Below are 22,750 nucleotides of genomic sequence, written 5' to 3' on the forward strand. Positions count from 1 at the left end.
GCGCCGCCAAACGCAGAACCATGAACGGAAGATACATCGTCGGGAATATACGACACCGTGGAGCCTGAATCGAAGTCCCGGCCTGAGGGGGGCGGGTTGAAACGCCCTCCGTTGGAGTAGCTCCCTGCTCCGAACTGCGGCTGTTGGTTCTTCTGTCGGAAACTAACTTTGGGGCGACTGAACTGGAGCAGACATGCCTGGAGGTTGGTCAAGGGACCTTCGACGAAGCACTTGCGATCCTTGAAATGGACAAGCAAGTTGTGCCAGAGCTCGTGCTTGGACAGGACCTTGGGGTTGCCAAGAATGACAAGACCGTATTTGGCTCGAGTTAAGGCCACGTTCAAACGGCGGGGGTCGGACAAGAAACCAATGCCTTGGTTGTCGTTGGATCGGACACAGGAGAGGACAATAAAATCCTTCTCACGGCCCTGGAAAGCATCAACCGAAGCGACCTCGACCTCCTTGTAGTACTCCTTCTTATAAGTTCCCGAGTTTTGCATAGTAGTCACAATGTAGCTTCGCTGGCCTTCGTATGGGGTAATGACACCAATATCAGCAGGCTTCACCCCGGCCTTGAAGAAGCGAGTGACTGCTTTCTCGACGTTGGATGCTTCCGTGCGGTTGAGATACGATGTTCCCGAGGCAGAAATTTCTTCGTGGCCCAAATTAGACCAGAACATCATGGGCATTTCGCCGACAGGCCAAGGGAAGTCAACATCCTTGCGCAAGCGATTCTCATGGGTGACACCATTCTGCAGACTACCATCGTAAAACATATTGGAAGGGAATTCAGAAAGGCAAGGATGCATACGGTACTGAATATTCAGTCGGATAGGAGAAAGCTTCAGATTGACCAAGCGCTCAAAAAGTGACTGGTTAAGACCGGCCTTGGCAGCCTTCTTGTTCATGATGACAGGACCAAGTTGCTTGTGATCACCCACAAGGACAACCTGTTTGCATCCGAGAACGAGCGGGATCATACACTCGGGCTCTGCTGATTGAGTTGACTCGTCGATCAGAACGTTTCTGAACTTCATCTTGGACAGGCGGGGATCACCAGCACCCACACAAGTGCAGCAGACAACGTCGGCATTGTTGAGAATGTCACGCTCGGCAATCTTGGTGAGTTGCTTGTACTTTTTCTCATCCTGACTTGAAAGCTCACCCAGCTCGTTCTTGAGCTGCGAGAGCTTGACGAGCTCGCTGTTGTGCTCCGACATACGGACCTGTTCATGGAGAGCCAAGAAGCTAACAGACGATTCGACATCCTCACGGGATTTGGCTGTGAGACGGACCACCTTGAGCCCAGTGCGGTGGACGCGCTCGCAAAGCTGATCCACGGCGACGTTGGAGGGTGCGCAGACTAGAACCTGGTTTCCACTCATCTTGGCTAGATGGTAGATGATGGTGGCAGAGGTTACGGTCTTGCCAGTTCCAGGAGGTCCTTGGATCAAACTAAGGGGTTTCTGTAGAACTGCTTTAATCGCACCGACTTGGCTAGGGTTGAGGTCAGGAAGGCCAGGAGCAGACCACTTCTTAGGCAGATTCGTCTTCATAACTTGCAGCTGAACCTCATGACCCAGCAGGGTGTGAAAAATGTAACCAGATACACTCATGTCGTCGACAGCGAACGTTTTCATGGCCAGTTGCATACGGTCATAGGATGTTGCTTTCCAGACATAATCGGCCGAAAAGTTGTGAGACAGGTCGGTGGGAACGAGCTTCTCGTTTCCGGTCTTGCGCAACTCAAGCGTAACTTCGTCAGACTGGTTGTTCGGGATCTTGATAACATAGCCGACTCCTTCCCAAGGGGATCGTAGCTCGCCCTTGTATCGTAGGCGCATTTCATCGCCGACAGCAAGCTTGACGTCACCGGATTCAATCTTGTGGAGGTTGAAGCTGACAAGATGCTTGTTGTTCAGACCATAGTCCCAACGAACCAAAAGTCCATCTTCAGATTGCGCTTCCTTTAGTTTCTTGTCGTAGTCAGATTCCATCTTAACCAAGGGGCCGAAGATGTTCTGATAGTGATAGGGATCGTCATAGTTTAGTAGGACAGGCTGGGGGTCATCATCAATACTGGCTGCCTTTTCAAGGTCAACTACTGTCGCCTTAGGTTCAATCTTCCACATCTCCTCCAGTTTGGCAATCATGTTTGGCGTAAGGTGACGGGCTCTAAGTTGCTCGGAGTCTGACGGCGTTGCAACTAACCATGGCAAAAAGGCTCGCTCTTCGATCAGTGGTTGCCATCGTGATGTATCCCAATTCATGTCCTTGTTGGAGGTGTTGGCGGCACATGGCTGTCGACAGAGAAGGACGACAACAGTATCAGACTTTGCTGGGATGAAGCCCAAAAGGAAAGCATTCTTAGTTCCGCAATTGTAGCATTCCAAAACGGTATCGCCGAGGGTAGACTCGGGGTGAAGCTGAACTTCTTTGTGGCGAGCTCGAACGAGGTGGTTCACGATGTGGGTCGAAGTACCGTTGCCTCTCGCACTGCAAAACCATTTATTGCATGTGAGACATTTCACGACGCATCCTGGAGAGTGAATGCCGCAATATCTAACTGGACGTTAGTAAATGCTAAGTAGTAAGGTGCCGAGCAGTCAACCTACGCGCATGCATGAGCCGGAAGTTCCTTCTCCTCGTCTTGGCCCTTGAGTTTGAGTCTATTCAGTCCATCGACTGGGACACTGTTTATACTGTCGTTATCGTCTTCTTCGAATACTTCAGTTTGGTTGTCGTCATCATCAGCTCGGCGACGGCCGTTTCGATCTCCGTATTTGGCATAGAGTAAGCTCTCGTCGGGGTCGATCGTAGAAAGATCATCAGCTCCTGCTTTGATAGCAGCAGCGGAGTCGGATATCAAATGATTCCCAACATGGGTGAAGGCGCCCTCCATGTTGGTGTTGTGTGTAGTTTGGTGGTGGCTCGTAGGGTTTTCCTGCAAGGAGACTTATCAATCTAAATCCCCGCGTTGAGTGAGGTAGGGTAGTGACGACGCAGTAAACGAGGGCAAGGTTCGGACTGTTGAATGACACCAATAGTGAGTGCGACTCACCTACAGCTGTTGTTCTTTCGAAGAGATCGGTCTAAGAGGCTTTAGGGCGGCTCGGGTCGAATTGTGAAAGTGTTTGGGAGTTGTAAGTCGCTGGTAAGGCTCACATCATCGCGGGAACAAATGCGCCAGAACAGAAGTATGCCAGGCTGCGAGAAATACTCTCGTAGTCAAGCGGGATCAATGAGTAGCACAGAACCTCTCAGAAAGCACGTCACAGAATTTGGCTTCAAGAAATTGTGGCTTCTAGTAAACCAGGAATTATATCCAGGTGAACAGCTGGACCCTCTTTGCTTGGTGCAAGTGAGTGGGATATTTTGCGCCCACGTGATAGGCGGTTCTGTTATCGCATCCGTTCGATAAGGAACTTTTTCTATCTAGACTTTCGTAGTGGCGGCCAGGAAATTTCATACCGACGGCCAATTTCTTGAGGAAGGTCCTACTTTTAGAACAAGACCATATTGTTACAATGATTGTAAGCTCAGTTGAAGGTCTTTTTAATATAATATATGAATACTGACATTGTTTATGCAGCGCAAACAAGCGCGCCAAAGGCGCGACTACCTATACCGACGAGCTCTTCTTCTGCGAGACGCCGAGATCAGCGAGAAGCGAGCCAAGCTGAGGTCGTCTCTCGCTTCCGGCAAGCCTTTGGATCCTACAATCGCCAACGATAAGTCTTTGCGCAAGGACTACCAGTACGACGAATCTCGACCTGATCTCACAACCAACGAACAACTCGACCTCGACGACGAGTATGCTCAGCTTTCTGGAATTGTCGACCCGCGTGTGCTTGTGACAACCTCTCGAGATCCCTCCGCCAGGCTAGCAGCTTTCGCCAAGGAGATCAGACTTCTTCTCCCCACGGCTGTTCGCCTCAACCGTGGAAACCTCATCCTGCCTGACCTGGTGCGCTCCGCCCAGTCAGCAGGTCTCTCCGACGTTGTTCTTCTTCATGAACATCGAGGTACACCAACTGCTTTAACACTGTCCCACTTCCCCCATGGCCCAACAGTTTCGTTCTCTTTGCATAACGTCGTTCTCCGCCATGACATCCCTGGAAGCGTGCGTGGAACCGTGAGCGAGTCCTATCCTCATCTCATCTTCGACGGCTTCACTAGCCGTCTTGGAGAGCGCGTGGTTAAGGTCTTGAAGCACGTCTTCCCTCCCAGAGAAGCCATCACGAGCAAGAACAAGGTCGGCAACCGAGTTGTTACATTCAAGAACATTGAGGATAGCATTGAAGTCAGACAACACGTTTTTGTAAGGACTGGATATGACAGCGTTGAATTGGCTGAGGTTGGCCCACGAATGACGATGCGACCATTCGAAATTCGAAGTGGCACCCTCGAAAACAAGGACGGCGACGTCGAGTGGCATCTTACGCAATATACACGAACCGCCAAGAAGAAGAACTATCTGTAAGATCACTACATATTGCGAACCGGATCAGATATCCAACTCTTCCATACATCTGTTCTGCGGTCAACCGTAATTGGAGCAGAGCAAGAAATTGGTCACATGTTGGTGTGACAACTTTGATTCTATCTTCTCTTCAAGTTCTTGGGCAAGTTAGCACGTCGTGAGTGTGGTCACAATACACGATGGTGCAAAACAGAACTTGAATGGAACACCGGCGTTTGGAGTTTTACAATGCAAAATATCAAACTAGGTGGTGACGACTTTTAACAACCGGTGGTCATTTCATGATGGAAGGATTGAATAGACTCACAAAAGTGGACGATAGCTATTGGCTAGTGTTGGCCAACATCAGCATTTGAACAAGATTAGTAACGAAAGAATTCGTGCAGGCACAAGCATCAACATGGCTTTGTCAAACTATCTCTGGAGAGCACTTGAGAACTCAAAGCTTTCGTTTCATCTGGATATTCATACACACATTGGTCCTCGAGTTGCGATCATAGTCTACTCAAGTCATATTCAACGTTAATTAAAACCATTAGAACGAAACAAACCCTTGTCTTGGCAGTCTGTGAATAGAATCCTTAACGGCTCAGCCACAAGAACATGTCCGGCGGATAAGGAGCTAGCCCAGGACTGGCACATGTCAGTATGCATTCTTGTCGATCGGGTCTCAAATCCACGTCTTGACTTCACTAAAATGCTCAGCCTGCATGGCAAGGGGCTTATGGAGCTTCGCATTCGCAGTCAAACGGGTCATATTGGATGAGAGATCGGAAAAGCCCTTGACCAGGGTTGCCTTTGGAGACTGGCCCAGTTCACTCCCCCAGTATTCCCTGTGCTGAACATTCGCGTCTAGTGTTTACAGCAACCCGCCACTTGCGTAGGCAGCGCTCCGAAATTGCCGGGGTACAGTATTAGAAACCCTCATACATAAGCTGCGCATATTCTCACTCAGTCAGCAGTTGACTTTGGATGATTTTAGACCTTCTCTTGCCTCCATTTCCTCTCCCAAAGAATCGTCGTCAAACCGTCTTAATTGCCGATCTTAATAAGCGAGTGTTTTCTTTCCTTCTCCTTGTTTTGCTTCTTAATAGTACTGTTATCCCTGCCCGCTCAACCGACGAAGATCAAGCTTTTTCCGATCCAAGAACCTAGCTTCCCTACGTCACGCTACAGCGGTTGTTTCCAGAGTTCTTCCACTGAAAGACCCGTGCACCTTCCACTAAAAGTCAAGGGTGAAGACTGGACGCCACTGTGCACTGGCAGCGATTGGATACCTGGACATCATCCAATTCCGACCCATACCTACTATACATATTGGTCCTAGCGACAATCAAAGCTCAGTCGGGTAGCTTCATCTCGTCACTTTTGCCGGTCAGCCTTTTATTAGTCGTTTTTGCTTCTGCCATCATCACATCCTTCCCCCGCCATTGCTATATCCTCCGAGCATAACTGTTCATCATGTCCTACGATCAGTACAACCAGAACCCTTACCAGCAGGGCCCAGCTCAGGAAAGCTCTCATGGTTACAGCCAGGTACGCGCGTTCCCTTGACACTTAAAAACTGACCACAATCGTGCTGATTCGGATGCTGCGATTCAGACCAATCCATATGCGCAAGATGCGCCAGCCCATGGCAACAACCAATATGAGATGCAAGATTACTCGCAACAAGCTCCTGCTGCCAGCTCAAGTCTTTCGCAACAGGAATTCCTAAACCGCGTCCAGAAGCTTCGCGATGAGATTAAGGGTCTGACCACTGACATTGATCACATTGGTGTGCTTCATTCGCGAACTCTCGGCAGCACTGATGGGTCCGCAAACCACGAGCTCGAGCAGTATGTCTCTCAGACTCAGATTCGCAACACTGCCATCAAGGATGGAATCAAGGGACTAGAGCGCGATCTTGCAAAGACCAATGACAGCTCTCGCACCACAAAGAACACCCAGTTGCAATCTCTCAAGACCTTCTTCAAATCTGAGCTCGACAAGTACCAGAGCGTCGAGCGCGATTATCAGCAACGATACCGTGATCAGATTGCTCGTCAGTACCGTATTGTCAACCCCGATGCATCCGAAGAAGAAGTTCAAGAAGCCGCCAATGCCGATTGGGGTAACGAGGGTGTCTTCCAAACTGCTGTAAGCAATCCCCCAAAAGAAAGGCTGAGATAAGTCTCATGGGTTTCGTAACTGACGCATAATCTCCTTCAGCTGCGAACGAATCGCACCGGACATGCCAGCTCCGTGCTTGGTAACGTTCGCGCCCGTCACAGCGAGCTCCAGCGTATCGAGCAGACTCTCTCCGAGCTTGCTATCCTCTATCAGGAGCTTGCCACTATTGTTGAGCAGCAGGAGCCCGTTGTTCAGGCCGCCGAACAAAACGCGATGAACACTAACGAGCACATGATTAAAGGCAACGAGCAAGTCGAAGTTGCCAAGAAGCACGCCCAGAACCGCCGTAAGCTCAAGTGGTGGTGCGCTCTCGTCGTCCTACTTATTATCATCGCCATTGCCGTCGGCGTTGGTGTCGGTGTCAGTGTAGCCAACAACAACAAGTAGGAGACCGGGCCGTTGTCTTCGACGCTTCTAATGTTTTTCGCTACGATGCCGATGTTATGCTTATTACGTGTTTTTCATCATAGATATCTCGACGACGTTTGGGCTTTGTTTTCTCTTTTCGCTCGCAAGATCAGCGTATACGACATCTCTTTTTACCGTATACCGCATCCCGTACTTAATTTATATTCTCTCCTCGAAGCGCCCAAGCGCTGAGGCTCTCGTTTTGGTGGGCGCGTGGAGGAAACGGTCGGGGCTTTGGCCGCCAGACCCGTGGGTTGTTAATGGGTTTTATGGCTGTTTCTCAGGGTGGTTTTTCATTGTGGTCATTTCTTAGCCTAGTCATGTTTCCTTATCTTTGCTTGTAGGGTCACCTACCAATTCTGCGCAACGCAGCAAGAGGCGGGCGAACAAATAGGGGGAGTATCGTCGGTATTGTACGTATTTATGTGGAAACGTGATCCAGGAAACGTTCTGGGATGCATGAATAAGTGAAGAGATCCTACAAGATTTTATACCAGGCTTAGCATTTAGACCTGAGTCTGTTTTGAGCATAAGTTATTCAGGCACATAACAGGTTACGCATTGACGAAGAAACGACTTAATTTCTTGTTTCCTCCGATACACCATATATTTCCAAGCCTGTTGAGTACCTGCCCTGCGCCCATCCTCACAGATCCCCAATATGCCTAACAAAGAGATGAGAGAAGTGCTATTATATACAGGTACAGTAGGGTTCAGATGTGTGCATTATAGTTCCCAGCTGCAAAGCATTGCAATGGACTTCACTTGTTGGTGAGGCGAGACAGCTTCGTCGCTGAGTGAGCTCCCTCATTGGACAGAGGGTGGTGTGATCGTGTCCCGCATCCCATCCTAATTCAACGCCTTCCTTTTTCTCGTCTGCTCCAAATTCGTACACTTTACACGCCGTTCTGGCCGTTGATATTTTGTCTCATACGCATTTATTGAGGTCCCATGCGAAGGCCTCCAGGTCCGGCACCACCTGCCAACTTTGCTGCCAGCTTGGGGTACTTCTCCGTAACTTGGACTTGTGTTCGTGTGGCCTCAGCATAGGACAAAGCATTTACAATCTCGCCTTCGGTTCGGGCAAGCTCGGCGGCACGCTCGAAGTACTTGAGGGCAGCAGGAACATTGTTCTGCTGGAGGAGGAGCTGAGCCATAGTAGCAACGGCGATATCGCATTCGGGGTCAACTATTCGGAAATTAGTATATGTTCACAATTGTTTGGCTTGGACGTTACTCACTAATAAGAGCCTTCTTGCAAAGGGCCTCGGCCTCCTTGAAGTCTTGCTTCCACTGGAAGAGAGCCAAGGCCTTGTTGATGAGGGGCAGGACGTTCATGGACATGGGCTTAGTCTGCTTCTCCATCTCCATGGCGGTATCGAATTTCTCGACGGCTTCGGAGAAGTTGCCTTGGTCGAGGAGTAGCTCTCCGTAGTAGTTGTAAACATCGGGGACCTTGGGGAAGTTCTTGATGCATCGTCGGAAAGTAGCCATTGACGAGGCAATCGAGCCCATCTTGTACTGGGTAACGCCGAGTTGGATGTGAGAGAAGATGAAGTCCTTATCGAGGTCGATCGACTTCTGGTAGTCCTTCTGAGCATCGGCAAGGTCGCCCTTGATGAAATGGGCCTGGGCACGGTGGTAGTAAACATCGGGGTCGTTCTTGTCCTGCTCGAGGGCCTTGGCAAACTCGGCCTCGGCCTTTTCAGGCTCACCAAGCTCCAGACTGATGCTAGCGCGCTTGATATAACTTTGCGTCATTGAGGGGTCAAGCTCGATGCTCTTGTCAAAGTCTTGTGTAGCCTCGGCGTGGTTGCCGAGCAGAGTGCGGAAAGTACCCCTCATGTTATAAGCAAGTGCTTCGTACTCACCCAGGTCGCCGAGCTCCAGGGCCTTTTCGAAAGCTTGTCGAGCCTCCTCATACCCATCACCGGTCTTCTTCTCCAAAGCTTGGAGACCAATCTGCACCTGTCCCTTGCCAGTATCAGGGTCCAGCTCTTCTGAGTCCTCAAGGCCTTCGGGGCGGGGCTTGGGGCGGAAGCTCTGAAGATAGTTGCCAACGAAGATGGGGCTGGGCAGCTTGGGTGGTCGGGAGGCCATCATCTCCTTGGCCTTTTGCTCGGCGAAGGTCTTAAGAAGGCGCTCGACAGCCTGTGCGGTGGACTCGCTCTTGAAGTTGTCGATGATGCATGAAGCTGTAAAATCGAGGAGAGCCTCGGAGTACTTCTTCTGATGCTCGTACGCAGTAGCGCGGCGGTTGATGGCCTTGACATAATCGGGGTCCATGTTGATGGCGGCGGTAGTATCCTCGATCACCTGATCCCATTCGCTCATGGCACTGTGGCAGGCGGCTCGGTTGGAGTAGAAGACAGGGTCGGCCTTGCAGAGGATGGCCTTGGAGTAAAGCTCGATAGCTTTGTTATACGACTTGTCGCCGTAGGCTTTGTTACCAGCCTGCTTCAGTTTGGCGGCGTAATCTTCACGCTGTTCTTGAGTAAGGCTAGAAACTGACTCCTCGTCGACGTCGGGCAGCTCCGGCTCAGTCTCAGCAGAAGCAGGCTTGGATTGGGAGGGGCCGGTTGAGGGTGCTTCTTTATCAGCTTTGCGATCGGCTTCCTTTCGCTTTCTCCTCTCCTTCTTGCTGATCTTTGGTGTTGTGTCCTTGGCGCTCTATAGATTTAGATAAAAAAGTTAGCCAATAATTACGGGAGTTTATGGTTTGGCATAGAGCCGCATCATTTGGGCGACATTATCAAGAACAGCGTCATCGAGTGGACGGCGGAGGGACATACGTTGTCATTGAGGTAGTAAATTACACCGGCACCCGTAACAGCAATGCCGACACCAGCAATGGTGTAGACGACAGTCTTGTTCTCTGACGCCCAGTGTGTTAACCGCTCCCAGAGACCAGAGGAAGGGTCGACGGGGACGAGGGTTGGCTGGCCCGGAGCCATTGACGGAGTTGGACCTGACATTGCAAAGCCTATGAATTAATAAAGAGGATCGGCGATATGGTGAGGGAGGAAGTGAGGCCGTCGATGCGGGATTGAAGGAGCTGAGAGAGAGGAGCCGATGATGTAGAGGCGCAGTATCAATCAAGCAAAACCAAAATTCAGTGCAGTGTAGTAGTGTAATGGTAGGCAGGTGGTAGGTTAGTAGGTAGCTTCGGGACGGGCTGGACGGGCTGGCTCAACCTTGGTCCCGTCGCAAGAAAAAGCTGAACGGGATGGCTGTGGTTCGAATTTTGGCGCGCCAGTGGTGGGGGTTTCGCGGGCCGGGTCCACTGAAAGTTTTTCCGATCAGCACCACCTGCAACTTTTAGTTTAGCAGTCTACGTAACTACAGTACAGTACCAGGGCAGGTCGCCTAGTACCTTAGTCGGTGCCTAGCAGTCTACAATATGCGTGTGAACTGAACTGGATTCGACATGATGTTCGCAGTGACGCTATGGATTCGATCTTCCCCATCCATGTCACTGCCCGTTGGGTCTGGCCTCGTTCGGTTTGGTCTAATGGCCATGGGTCTGCAGATGACGTCTATGCCTGAGGCACTCGGACGGAGGGGTCTATGGAAACTAGATTACGATTCTACGACTCTCTAACATAAATACTGGCCCATCCACCCATGCATGCATGACAAAGAACGGGAACATGCGAGGGATTTGTGATCCTTGATGCTCGCTTCAACTGCTTTGTCCTCTTTGCGGCCCCTGTCACTCATGTCTAGCGGTCTGGTGATTTCTGCGAATAATAAGGTGATGTGTTGCGGGGGTCTTTATCATGATTCGGCACTCTCTCATACAAACATACGTATGCACATATGTGTGTATATGTGCGTACGGATATTGTACCAGATCGATCTAGAAACTCCATTCATGATAGAAATTATGGGGGGACGCAGCAAGCGAATGCATGTTTAGGTGTGAATTCATTAGATGCTGTACATATATGTAATCTGCCCGCTCTAAAAAAGCATTTCCTTTAATCTTTCCAAGGGTCCATGTATGACTTAGGCTTGGCAGATGCTCGTCAACAACATATGTCAGTCAGTCACTCTTCAAAGCCAACATGACATCTCGATTATAAGAAGCTCCAGATAATGTGCCCTCAGTGCATTTCGTTTTCACTCGCCTTTGGGACACTCAATGACTAATCGTGCCCCATCGACGAGAATTATCCTATAACCCAATTTCTTCTTCTTTTCATACTCCCAACAAACTCTCTAAGCCAAGCCAAAAGCAAGTCATTCGGCTGATTGAGGAATCTAAACTAGGAAAAATGAGTGAGGATTTCTCTCTGTTTACTTCTATGAGGTACGACCCGAGACTTGAGCACATGAAAAGCATCGGGCTCGGTGACAAAGGCTGGAACTTTGAGAACAGCTCTCCTCTATATATGCTCGACTTCCACCGCGACCGGCTTCTCAGAGCAGCCACACATTGGAAATGGCAGCCTGCGATCGATAGATTATCGGGTGATAATGGCCTCTCCTCTCTGGCCCAACTCGTTTTAGACCATATTGAAACATCTCAACAAACGCCGTTGAAGATAAAATTAGTCGTGTCTCGACATGGCGATATCAAGGTTGAGCAACTCAAAATACCCGAAATACCCTTGCAGAATCTATTTCCAGCTCGGCTTCCACCCCCTGCCCGTGCTTCATTTGACGACGAACCTGGGAAGGCTACGGTTTTTAGCCTTCTGGTAGATCAGCCTACGACTACAAGGTCCGAGTATACCCACTTCAAAACTACAAAGAGAGATGTGTACGATGCTGCCCGACAACGCGCTAGTATAACATACGCGGATCTTGCAGAAGTCTTGGTCATCGACCAAGACGATGGATCTATTATGGAAGGTACATTTACTACACCTTATTTCTGGAGGAACAGACAATGGGTCACACCACCCGTTGCGGCCCATTTCAGTTGGAACGAAGGGAGTGGTGGTCAAGATGGGATATCCAGACGTTGGGCATTAGAAAGGTATGTGTTGATCGATGGCCAATACGAGGCTGGGTACTAACTCGAAACTAGGGGATTCGCTTTTGAGCGAGTGATCAATGTCAATTCTCTGGTTCATGGCGAGGAGTGTTGGATCAGCAATGGGGTCAGGGGCTTCATTGCGGCAACTGTCCATCTTCAATGATTGATTAAGCCTTGATACAACACTGACCAAACCCATTGATTGATAGTGAGGGTTATATATCCCCTACCCATTCCTGGAGCGTTTACAGTAGAAACATTAAATCACTTACGAACTCGAAGAGTTTAGCGGGAAGTTAATACAGCGAGTACCGTCATATATTTGGCAACACAAGACGAGGAACCGTTAGCTTAGGATAGGGCAGCAACAAGCCTGTATTCCTTTCTTGTTTGTGGCAAGTTAGCAATACGAATAACTCAAAGATTGCGCTTTTCACATACATGACTCCAGAAACAGACATGCTATCACGATATTATGTGGTAATTTGGCACGATGTTGTTAGACACCTAATTTAGGCGTGATGATCACATCTTGAACCCTTATTTGAGATCACAGAGACCACTTAACCATTCTACTGTTTATCCATCCGTATTAAAACTCCACTAGTTATTTGTCTAGTTTAAGCAGAAAACAACACCAAATTTGCTGTAGATACTAACCTGATGGCCATGGTGGTTGGAGTTGCCGGGTTGACTCGGAGGTGCAGGGTAACACGCAGTGACCAGTTGCACTTGACAAACAGACGCGTTTCTCAGAAACTTCAACACCGTGATTTCCTCCGAAAACTCCCATGATAAGAAGCGCTCCATAGTAAAAGGACAGCGATATCATTGATCGTAAAAGATCTGCTATTTCAATCCAAGCGCGGGCGTACCGCGCTTTACCCAGACTGCATAAATCGGCCGTTGTTGGTACGCGAAGTACAACCAAGGTCAATTAGCATCTAACAGGTGAGACAAATTTAATCGCCCCCAATTGTAGCATACCAGACTGGGTCGCCCAAGACTGCTATCTGGGAGCACGAATTGACAGAAAGGCTCTCAGAACAAAAATCAAAGAACGAACTATCTTTGACCTCCCTCCCAGTCATGACTTCTGAGACCCAGGAGGCAGCGATTGCTGAAGGGCGTCGGTTGTATGGCGCCAAACAATTCAAGCCTGCTCTCAAGCAGTTTACCATAGTACGTATCAAGCACACATATACTTGGAACCATTTCAACTACTGACATCCAAAAGGCGATGCAGCTTTGTGCGTGTACTCGACAAGGCAAACGCCCACGCTGCAGCTGCAAAAATTTCGAAAAAGTAGCATCAGAAGGTGGCTCAATCTTCAACGAGGCCATGTATACTTGCGAGTGCACAGTTCGAAGGATGTTCAACAAATGCGATAACAAGCTGCATATACAAGCCCTTGACTATCGTGCTGCAACATTTGAGGATATCAAGGAGCTTGAGCGGGCCCAAAAGGATGCAGAATGGATGCTAGAGCTCGCTCCAAGACTCCCGGATGTAAGAAATACCTTCCCGCATACAACTGCAGTATGTTTACCATTATAGGGTTACCTGCGACTTGGTAAGATACTGCGTCTTCAGAAAAAGTACGAGTTTGCCTGGAAAGTGTACAATGCAGGGATAGAGATGGGAAACAACCACCATCAAGCCGAATCGTCCAAGTTCAAGGTAGGTAGCCTTTACTTTGAAGCCTAGAGAAGCAATGTAATTGTACTGAACTGCCTCTAGAAACTCCAAACAGCCAGACAACCACTGCATACTCGGTTTTACCGTCGGGACCCATTGAAGAACCCCCCAGAGATTATCCAGCGCATATTCAATTACCTTGATTTTGCCGCTCTTGTGCGATGTACCCGTGTCTCCAAAGGATGGAGGCAGTATCTCTCTAGTCGTGGCAATGAACGCCTTTGGCGCGCTCTTCTGTTCACCAACAAAATTCCCATCAACCGCCCTCCTGGCATCAAGTCGATCAGGAAACTAATTTCCTATTCGGGCAAGGATGTCCGTCAGATCATGATCGATGATATCTCGCGCTTTAGACTCACTCAACAAAAGCTTCTCATCCTTTTGCAGGGATCAAAGAATCTTGAGCGTCTTGAACTCAAGGGCAGTGTTGAAGAAGATCTAACGATCCCTGATACAAAGGGCATCCTGAAGAAGTTGAACCATATCGCCCTCCAGGATATTCTGATTAGGAAGCCCCGAATATTGAGTCCACTCCTAAAACAAGCCAACGAGAGTTTACAGAGCTTGTATATCAACGGCTTGCCACAGTCTGGCTTATACAGCGACCTCCAGTTCCCTGATTTACCCAACCTACAGTACTTGCGCATTGAGGAGTTTTCCGGACCGAGCCCTTTCAGACTAAGCACAGTGAGTTTTGGTTAAATGGCAACTAGTATTTATGGCTAATTTGATACAGTGGCGGATAGCTCACAAGACACCATGCCTGCAGCAACTCTACCTCCAGGACGTGCAACTCTCAGCCGAGATTCCCACAGATACGGGGCTTGATAACTACTGGCCAAGATTGAGAGCAGTTACAGTGCATGGGTCTGATGCTTGTGATTTGAATACTACGCAAACCATTCGGCAGCTTACCTCGCTGCGAGGTAGGCATACGCTACAATACATGGACTTCGACTTTCGATGGAAGCTCGATCACGAGGGCCCGCTTGGTCTCACAGTCCTTTTGGGGACACTGAACCAAGAGCCGGGAATGCTTACAACAGACGAGCATAATAAGAACTATCAGTATACAGACCTGCGATCCCTGCGTCTTCGTCGAGCCATGGTACCTCCATTGAAGCTTCAAAGGGTGCTTCGTGATACTCTCGCAGCACAGAAGCTCCATACCTTGGATATCGCCTTTCCTCTCGACCATCAAGGTGCTCCTGAAGGGTCTGCCAGCACCCAACACATCCAAGATCATTCGTGGCTTCGTGGAGACTATGGCATTAGGTGTATCGGCCTCTCAGAGTTCAGATTCCGTGCGTACCCTAAAACTGATGACGAAATGTATCTGCCAGGTTTTTTAGCCAGCTTCCCTAACCTTGAGGTCATCGAGATTAATTCGTCACACTACGACCAGCGCGAATTCTGCACCATGATTGATGCTATCCTCAAGGTTACCCACTTGAAGAGAATATATCAAAAGACTGTTCTTGGTGACTGGAAAGACAAACTCGGTGAGGCAACTAGAAAAAAAAGAGTGGAACTAATTTGGGGGGACAGACCTCGAGAGTGGCCACTTGCGCTGGGGAACGATTCTTGAGCCTTTAAGGGGTATTGTGTGTTTTCGAACCTGGCTCCTGAAGATAGTCTAGATTGGATACTGGTGGAGGCTTCATCTCAGTCCAATCTCACTACACGGAGTCCTCCGTCCTTACAGATGGTTATGCCAAACTTTTATGGGAACAATTTTACATTCAGAAGTACTCTTTTCTACATTCTCAATATCCTGTGCCGCAATACCACGAGTAAAAATTTTCCGCACTCGAACTCTGCAAACCTCTACAACTTTAGATATCGATCCCAAGTCTAGGCGCACTGATGCTAACACCCCCTACCATAGTCTAAATCTTTATGACGAGCAGAATTCCTACCCGCCTAGGCTCTTCCGACCTTAAAAGACAAGACCTGCACATATTTGTCAGTAGAGAAATTGTAATCAGGGAGTTCGTGACCAACATCATTCTTGCCTACAGCAACGGTATCGTCTTCAGATACTCGGATATTTCCAGCACCTTCAACAAAGGCAATAGGTGCATCACCCATAACTTTGCGGGCCACATCTCCAACCGTGCTCCCTTTCTTAACAAGAACGCAATCTCGGAAGACAAACTTGGACTCTGAGGCGCCAGAGCTGAAGGTGGACGTGTTTCGGACAGGGAAGATAGGGACGAGACCAAGCAGCTCGGCGGCTTTCGAAAGCACCTGTACAACGCCTGTAGATCCAAAGCGGTAGAGTACCATGTCCTTGAGGTTCTCAATTCGGGTGCGATTCTTCTCGTCGAGGTCTTTGAGACCGCCGCCAGTAGGATCACCCTGCTCTATCAAATCCTCTTTTGTATCAACGAATTCGCTACCTTCAACATACTTGACGTAGCCCTGCTTGGCCATCTTTCGCAAGAAAATTTCTGAGATAGCCGAGCACAGTACAATGGTGTTTGGGTCCTGCTGCTTAGCAATTTTGGCGATGTTTTTGTCGGCATCCGGATGATCAATCTTGTTGAGCGCGATAACTGTGGGAAACTTTTCGTCGATGAAGGCATTGACAACCATCTCGACAGTCTCGTTCGACCAATCCTCCAAAGGCTCCTTGACACCGCAACGGTCCAAAGCACGATTCACAGTCGTCGATGTTGATCCGTAACCAGAGAACTGACCCTGCAAAGTTTCTGTAGCTGTCGCTTTGATGGCTTGGTGTCTTCGTCGGATAGATCCCCATTTCTGCATAAGATTACCGAGAACCCAAGCTACAATCTCGCTGCGCAGCCATGCAATATCCACTGAGGGGTCATAACCTCTTGTCTCCTTACCTTCCGCATCAACAGTACCGGAAACATCAACAACGTGGATAAGGGCATCTGCATGACGCAAGTCGTCAAGGAACTTGTTGCCTAAGCCACGACCCTCGTGAGCACCAGGAACCAGGCCAGCAACATCAAGAAGTTCGATAGGCACAGAACGGCGACCCTCCACACAGGCACCGTAGTTGGGTTTGCATCTGTCTGACACATTGAAACGGGTGCAAGCACACTCGATCTGAAGGTAACCAATAGCTCGCTGAGGATCAATTGTAGTGAATCTGAATGCACATGTCAGCTTTCGCGACAGATACCAGCTTACAAGAGCACATATAGCCAAGCACGAAGAAAACTAAGGAGCATAGAACAAGGGCGAAGCATACGGGAAGTTGCCTATGTAACTTGCGATCAGCGCCAAGTTGCAGTAGTTTTGGCCAGGGTCTTTCTACCAACCAACTTTGGATGTGGCGTCCGTCAAGCTGTTGAGCGTCGAGCTCTTACCAGCCGAGGGCTTTCCGACAAGGCCAATGAGGGGATCTCGAGGCATGGTGGATGTGTGCTGGTGTACTGATCAAGGGTTTGGTATAAGGCTCAAGTAACGATTGGGTAGCTAAATTGAGCCTTGGATGTGTAAGACCAGGGTTTTGATTCCACAATGAGGGCCGACGGCAATGCCAGGAACAGAACAATACTGGTCCTGCTAGTGTTTGGCGACTTTGTATATGCCAGAGTATGTCGTATTTGGTTCCAGTTTCGTGGAAATAAACAGCGCAGAGCTTGATATAGTATGTAAAGAGATAAATCTACGTGACTCCATAGCATCGAATCGAAGCCTCACAGCGTAAAATTAGTTCTCGGCCTAAAGAGGCTGAAGTGGGCCGATTTGATTTTTTTTACAGTGCTAGATGGCTATAATCCGGATTTGCCGAAACCGGATCTTTCCTCTGCCCATTCAAAGTTGCTTAAGAGTGTGATATCCGGGGCAAGAACGAATAAACAGGTTATGTCTCTTACTCTTGTTTAAAAGCTCCACTTACCACTCAACACCATCTTGTCACCTTTCTCTTATATCATGTCGCCAAAATCGACTCTCCCCATCGACGTCTTTCCCACTTGGGCACGTTTCAATGACGTGGATTTTGTTAATGCCAAACTACAAGAAATGGATGGAAAGGGAATTGGGCTAGCCGCCGTTAATAGCTACGACTTGACTGAAACAGCAGCTGCAGAGGATGAAGGCAATGCAAAAGACTTGCGGCATGGGGAAGCTGAAGCCTTACTGCGAATCCCTCACGATCTGATTCTCTCAGCCTCCACAGTTGAGGATTACGCCAAGGTTGATCAAAACTTCCGCCAACTCATGGAGTCTGTAGGGCATAATGTAAGACTGCGGCCGAGTGCATTAGACTCCTGGACTGGCAAGGTCTACGGACCCGTCTAAGCACGAGCTGATCTTGTCATAGTCGACACGGGGTAATATTCTGCTTTACCTCTTGGCGCATCTTGTTCTGTCTGGTCGGGATGCATCGAGCCCGAGAGGCCCTGCGTCAACACCATGGACAGAGTATCTAAAATTCCTGCCTCGTGACGTTCCTGTCCCAACAATGTGGTCGGAAGTTGAGCGAGCTCTTCTCCAAGGCACATCGCTAGAGGTAAGTGCTTTTGCAAATACGTGAACATGTACGGAGTTGTAGACTCGGTAGTTGCGGAACCGCAGCAATTTTTGACGGACGCTGTGACAGACAGAGAGTTTCCCCGCAACAGAACAAAAGGACCCTAACAATACTATAGGCTGCATTGGAAGCCAAATTCTCATCTCTAAGTAAGGAATTTGACGATCTGACCGAGAAATCGTCGGTGCTGCCTTTTTGGAATTCCTTGTTTTGGGAGAAGGGAATGGTGACCATCCAAGACTGGATCTTGGTTGATGCATGGTACCGATCACGTTGTTTGGAACTACCTCGAGGGGGAGACGCCATGGTCCCTGGACTTGACATGGCCAATCACTCGCACCATCCGACCGCTTACTACGATGAAGATGACAAGGATGATGTTGTTTTGCTAGTACGACCTGGGACAAAGGTGTCGGCGGGGGAGGAAGTGAGCATTTCGTACGGAGAGAAAACCCCCGCAGAAATGCTCTTTAGTTACGGGTTTATTGACAGCGAGTTTGCTGTCGAGGGGCTCAGCCTGCCCGTGAAAGTACTTCCTGATGACCCATTGGGTAAAGCCAAACTTCACATCTTTGGCAGGTCACCCTCTCTCAAATTGTCTCGGTCAGATGGGGAAATAAATTGGCAATGCCCCTTTGCGTACCTAATGTGTCTGAATGAGGAAGATGGCCTCGAGTTCAAAGTCCTTCAAGGAGAGGACGGAGGGAGGGAGCTAAGGCTTCTCTGGCAAGAAGAAGATGTGACGGCTCAGGTAGGCCACTTTGAAGATCTCATCAAAAATCACACCCTCTGCCAAATCTTTAGGCTTCGAGTGGTTTCTGTCTTGCATGAGGTGGTGTCCAACCACCTTGTGGAACTCTCCTCCGAAATCTCCCATGATCAACTTGAGCCATTACGCCTGGATGGGCTCGTGAGGGATAGCCGTCTCCAAGCAGCAGAACAGCTCAGGGCGATTGAGGCTGGTGTGCTGGAAAGCGCTGCTGTGGCCATGGATAAACAGGTACGTTCTACTCGAAGCGATTGGTTTTCTTTTTTTTGTCTTTTTTTTTTCTCTCTCTTTTTTTTCTTTTTTTATTTATTTAAATTACAAACCCGCGGAATGTTTCCTCAGTAAAAGGAAGAAGAAAAAACATCGATAAGTCAAGTGGTCTTGGAGATGGATAGGGTGGTAGGTGTGCTGATGAAGTTTGCATCACTCATGGTTCGTGGACAACCTAAGGTTCATCGCTAGCCGGCAGTTCAGAATGCCTTGGCGTTTTCCCCAGATTCTTCTTTGAACCCCGGAATCTCCCCTCGAAACGACAAGGGGACTTCCTCCGCATTTTTGGCCTGCTAGTTCATCAATACCGAAGCCCAAGAGGGACGCTCGGTCAGACACCGAGCTTCCTCCACACAATTCAACGTTTTTTTGTTGTGCATTTAGAAGAACAAAACGACTAACAAAATGCGTCATTGGTACGATATAGAGGACCCATCTTTTTGCGGACGACCACGTGGTAGCTTATCTCGGATCGATGGAAGCTTCTCAAAACAGACAAGCGTCGGGAGATGAAGCCAATGATGAGGACGATTTTAGCTGACCGAATCACACCTTGTCTCATTTCATCGGCTACTGTTGAACATTACCGATTTGACTGTGCGGGGGGAATCGGCAATTGTTTGGACTACCAGGCTCTACATACAGGTGCTCGCGTGTCAATTGATTGCCCGGAATACCGGACGCTTGGTAGGTATGACGAGACTCTTGCGGGGCCGTCTTTGTCTTTATGACTTTATGTACTGTACCCAACTTTAGATATTGACATCCTGGCAGGATGCGGAAAATTGTGCATTCAAATGAAGTCCTGGGAAGCTATCGAATCCTCAAATGCTTCGCCTAGGTGTTTATTTCCTGGAGCATGTTTCTATCAACAAGAAAAATGCTACCTAGTCAGTTGGTTCCATTTTCATGACCCCCCAAATAAAAAGGACGATCGTACCAACCGGTTCGGTAGGCGCGCATTGCATCGAGGTCTAAGCAAAACCAAGTGGGAAGACTATTTTCGAGCAGTTATCCTCGAGATAGAAAGCGCGAACCCGAATTTGGAACCTTCGAGGAATATGATACAAGTTCTAGGTGGAATACTGTGCAGTTACTCATGATGTTGAGACACATGACCCGATCGGCTGGCCAATTAGACAAACAAGACTCGACTTGCTTGTAGCTTTCTATGAACGGGGAGAATATCACACTGGATAGCTCTGGTGATATAGAAGCTGTCATATAATTTCTACCAAAGCCATCAAGTAAAATTACTGAGCGTATCTGTGCCTACTGTGCTCACTGTGCAGCCCGAGTACCCAACAAAGCGTGAGGGAGTTTAGTTCCGGCAACAGCCAAGCCATACGACCAGGGAATATCCCGAGTAGATGCACTGCATTCATCGAAAGTCTAACCCCAGGTTTTTATCCTGCATCTGGGTTCTGTTAGACTACGATCTCTATTCTCGCATTGTCGTGGAGAAGCACAATGAAAAAGAGCCAGTTCCGCTTACTACATTCACGCCTAAACCAATACTAGACATAACCCCTCCCCTAAAGTATGGGATGGGTTCATCTTCTAGTTAACGAGAAATGAATTGCACAGGAATGGTGATCGGAGTACAGATAGGCATTCAAGATCATAATTTGGGTCTTGGGTGACGAGAATAGATACGAGCCCTCTTCTCAAAAGGAGTGGTTATTTTAGGATAATAGCCTCCTAGTTGCAAAGACCAGTGTCGGTGGTTGCAACGAGTGGCATGGGGAGACTGTATCCGCACTGGTATTCGATACGATTCATGAAGGTGTGGCCTTGAAGGCTACAGGAGAAAATTTGGATGGCTATTCGCGGTTGAGCTGAATTAAGACTGATGAGACAAACCCCCTTTTCTAGGTTTGATTTCTTTTTGGTTAATGGGTCCTGGTTAATGAGTCGTGTCAACGTGAACCCATCACTACCTACTACCTACGTGTCTGTAGTCGAAAAACAATTCACAATTCCAGGGCCCAACTGTACGACAGGTCGGGGTCAGGACTAGGAACAAAGGTAAAGATTGCCTAGCTGCGGATCACCCTTTGATCTGCGTCAGCTAGTGAACGACTGCGGCTCCGATGTGGGTCTCTCGATTGCGGCTCCCCCAGCCCTGGAGGGACATGCAGGCTCGAAACTAAGTCAGTACATACACACGTACATAGGAGACCAGCATTGTTTCCAAGGCTACATCAATGTTTGATGTGAAAACTAGGAAGCCCAGACGTGCACTCAATCTCGAGGCGCGACTCAAAGCTTGGACCTGGGCCGCAGCAACTTGGTGGCCCGAGGACAAAAATGTCTGATCTACATGAACGAATCGGAAAGCAGCAGGGCGATTCTTCACCTTGGTGCCTTATACAATACACCCACTATACTCACAGACTTCCACCGCGGTGAGCATACCGGTGTCGTGTCTCTGGTTAGTGTCAATATGCGCTGCACCACCGTAAACTGCATTGGAATTAGGTCAGCCCGTCCATTCGAAGCCTTCTCCTTGCCTTTCTTGCCTTCACCTGCGTCACAATTACACAGTTTTACGGCCGATTGTATGTGCAATGTAAAACGTCAGGATCTGCGAGGACGGGAGAACAACAGTTGAGTCAGGAACCTCGCAAGAAGGAACGTAAAACTGGCTCAAGCGTCAACTATCTAGTGTGTGGTGGCTTCGTGGCCAGCCTTGTCCGACCAGAACCAAGCAACTAGATTCAACAACCGTATTTAATTAAATAAACAGCGAGGTACTACGCAGCTTTTGGCTTTAACAGTATTGCCAGGACTTACTGTATGGCCAATCTACCATGATCGAAGCTGGGGTTACAACATATGGCGGGGGGAGTCAAGGATTCATTCACCACGGTGACATTCTGTCTCTCTTGAGATATGCAGGGCATCGCGGCTTGTTGGAGGATCCTACAGTTAGGGTCGCCCAGTACGTGACCGAAAGGGGAACCGCTTTGCGGCTCCGTCTGTTATACAGATGCAAGACGAATCAAGTAATGACAGTTAGTGAGCAAACGCTCCGTCTACACTAGGTCAATGTTGGTACAGTATCACACAGGACAAACATATGGATACCTTGGGGCGGCACGGAAAGAAAAAAAGCATTGACCCTAGTAGCCATGTGTTCTCAGAAACTAATGCACTGAGGGCTGTGATGTGTGCCTGAATACATACAAGTAGAGGAAAGTAAGCAGCTCTAGTTCAGCGGTAATTTAGAACTTCCAGCTTGAAGGATCAATGGGGGTGGGTACCGAATACATACCAGATGTACGTTGTTGCGGTCAAGGCCAAGGCCAAGTTTGCTCCTTAGTGAGTTTAGTAAGTGAAGCATAAGCCCAACTTTGGGAGATTTACTTGACGATGAAGGTGAAGGAGAACAGCTGACTATTGCAACTCAAAACATGGTGATACCAGTCAGAATATGTTTCCCCGCA

General features: G+C 48.8%; 9 protein-coding genes across 9 annotated transcripts; 6 read left to right on the forward strand and 3 right to left on the reverse strand.

The window, feature by feature from the left end:
• Window positions 1-573: 573 nt before the first annotated feature.
• Window positions 574-3,041, reverse strand: EDB82DRAFT_25892 (RNA helicase-domain-containing protein). Its single transcript, XM_065607330.1, has 3 exons — window positions 2,616-3,041; window positions 812-2,562; window positions 574-759 (listed from the first exon to the last, which is right to left on the reverse strand). The coding sequence occupies exons 1-3, from the start codon at window positions 2,900-2,902 to the stop codon at window positions 680-682; spliced, it is 2,118 nt and encodes a 705-aa protein (XP_065465413.1). The 5' UTR covers window positions 2,903-3,041; the 3' UTR covers window positions 574-679.
• A 407-nt stretch (window positions 3,042-3,448) lies between these two features.
• On the forward strand, window positions 3,449-4,744 carry EDB82DRAFT_25924 (anticodon-binding protein). Its single transcript, XM_025731520.2, has 2 exons — window positions 3,449-3,533; window positions 3,593-4,744. The coding sequence occupies exons 1-2, from the start codon at window positions 3,528-3,530 to the stop codon at window positions 4,481-4,483; spliced, it is 897 nt and encodes a 298-aa protein (XP_025590537.1). The 5' UTR covers window positions 3,449-3,527; the 3' UTR covers window positions 4,484-4,744.
• Window positions 4,745-5,583: 839 nt separating this feature from the next.
• EDB82DRAFT_25911 (t-SNARE) lies at window positions 5,584-7,212 on the forward strand. The gene is made up of 3 exons (XM_025731519.2): window positions 5,584-6,019; window positions 6,086-6,622; window positions 6,695-7,212. The coding sequence occupies exons 1-3, from the start codon at window positions 5,945-5,947 to the stop codon at window positions 7,040-7,042; spliced, it is 960 nt and encodes a 319-aa protein (XP_025590536.1). The 5' UTR covers window positions 5,584-5,944; the 3' UTR covers window positions 7,043-7,212.
• Window positions 7,213-7,797: 585 nt separating this feature from the next.
• EDB82DRAFT_25916 (uncharacterized protein) lies at window positions 7,798-10,271 on the reverse strand. The gene is made up of 3 exons (XM_025731518.2): window positions 9,856-10,271; window positions 8,305-9,733; window positions 7,798-8,252 (listed from the first exon to the last, which is right to left on the reverse strand). Exons 1-3 carry the CDS (start codon window positions 10,036-10,038, stop codon window positions 8,002-8,004), a joined length of 1,863 nt encoding a protein of 620 aa, XP_025590535.1. The 5' UTR covers window positions 10,039-10,271; the 3' UTR covers window positions 7,798-8,001.
• A 17-nt stretch (window positions 10,272-10,288) lies between these two features.
• EDB82DRAFT_484496 (uncharacterized protein) lies at window positions 10,289-11,060 on the forward strand. The gene has a single exon (XM_065608224.1). It carries the CDS (start codon window positions 10,737-10,739, stop codon window positions 10,980-10,982), a length of 246 nt encoding a protein of 81 aa, XP_065465414.1. The 5' UTR covers window positions 10,289-10,736; the 3' UTR covers window positions 10,983-11,060.
• Window positions 11,061-12,604, forward strand: EDB82DRAFT_484498 (aminotransferase). Its single transcript, XM_025731517.2, has 2 exons — window positions 11,061-12,047; window positions 12,099-12,604. The coding sequence occupies exons 1-2, from the start codon at window positions 11,341-11,343 to the stop codon at window positions 12,208-12,210; spliced, it is 819 nt and encodes a 272-aa protein (XP_025590534.1). The 5' UTR covers window positions 11,061-11,340; the 3' UTR covers window positions 12,211-12,604.
• A 372-nt stretch (window positions 12,605-12,976) lies between these two features.
• EDB82DRAFT_26214 (uncharacterized protein) lies at window positions 12,977-15,502 on the forward strand. The gene is made up of 6 exons (XM_025731516.2): window positions 12,977-13,025; window positions 13,093-13,229; window positions 13,285-13,557; window positions 13,606-13,728; window positions 13,789-14,433; window positions 14,483-15,502. The coding sequence occupies exons 2-6, from the start codon at window positions 13,137-13,139 to the stop codon at window positions 15,332-15,334; spliced, it is 1,986 nt and encodes a 661-aa protein (XP_025590533.1). The 5' UTR covers window positions 12,977-13,025; window positions 13,093-13,136; the 3' UTR covers window positions 15,335-15,502.
• A 167-nt stretch (window positions 15,503-15,669) lies between these two features.
• On the reverse strand, window positions 15,670-17,136 carry EDB82DRAFT_424499 (P-loop containing nucleoside triphosphate hydrolase protein; the record flags this gene model as incomplete). Its single annotated transcript, XM_065607639.1, has 4 exons — window positions 15,670-15,699; window positions 15,751-16,870; window positions 16,973-17,034; window positions 17,110-17,136. 4 exons carry the CDS (start codon window positions 17,134-17,136, stop codon window positions 15,670-15,672), a joined length of 1,239 nt encoding a protein of 412 aa, XP_065465415.1.
• A 525-nt stretch (window positions 17,137-17,661) lies between these two features.
• Window positions 17,662-20,142, forward strand: EDB82DRAFT_470439 (uncharacterized protein; the record flags this gene model as incomplete). The annotated part of the gene is made up of 5 exons (XM_065607945.1): window positions 17,662-17,970; window positions 18,053-18,241; window positions 18,381-19,262; window positions 19,763-19,992; window positions 20,076-20,142. The coding sequence occupies 5 exons, from the start codon at window positions 17,662-17,664 to the stop codon at window positions 20,140-20,142; spliced, it is 1,677 nt and encodes a 558-aa protein (XP_065465416.1).
• Window positions 20,143-22,750: the final 2,608 nt, after the last annotated feature.

Source organism: Fusarium venenatum (assembly GCF_020744135.1).
Source record: "Fusarium venenatum strain MPI-CAGE-CH-0201 chromosome Unknown EDB82scaffold_1, whole genome shotgun sequence".
Taxonomy (NCBI): Eukaryota; Fungi; Ascomycota; class Sordariomycetes; order Hypocreales; family Nectriaceae; genus Fusarium; species Fusarium venenatum.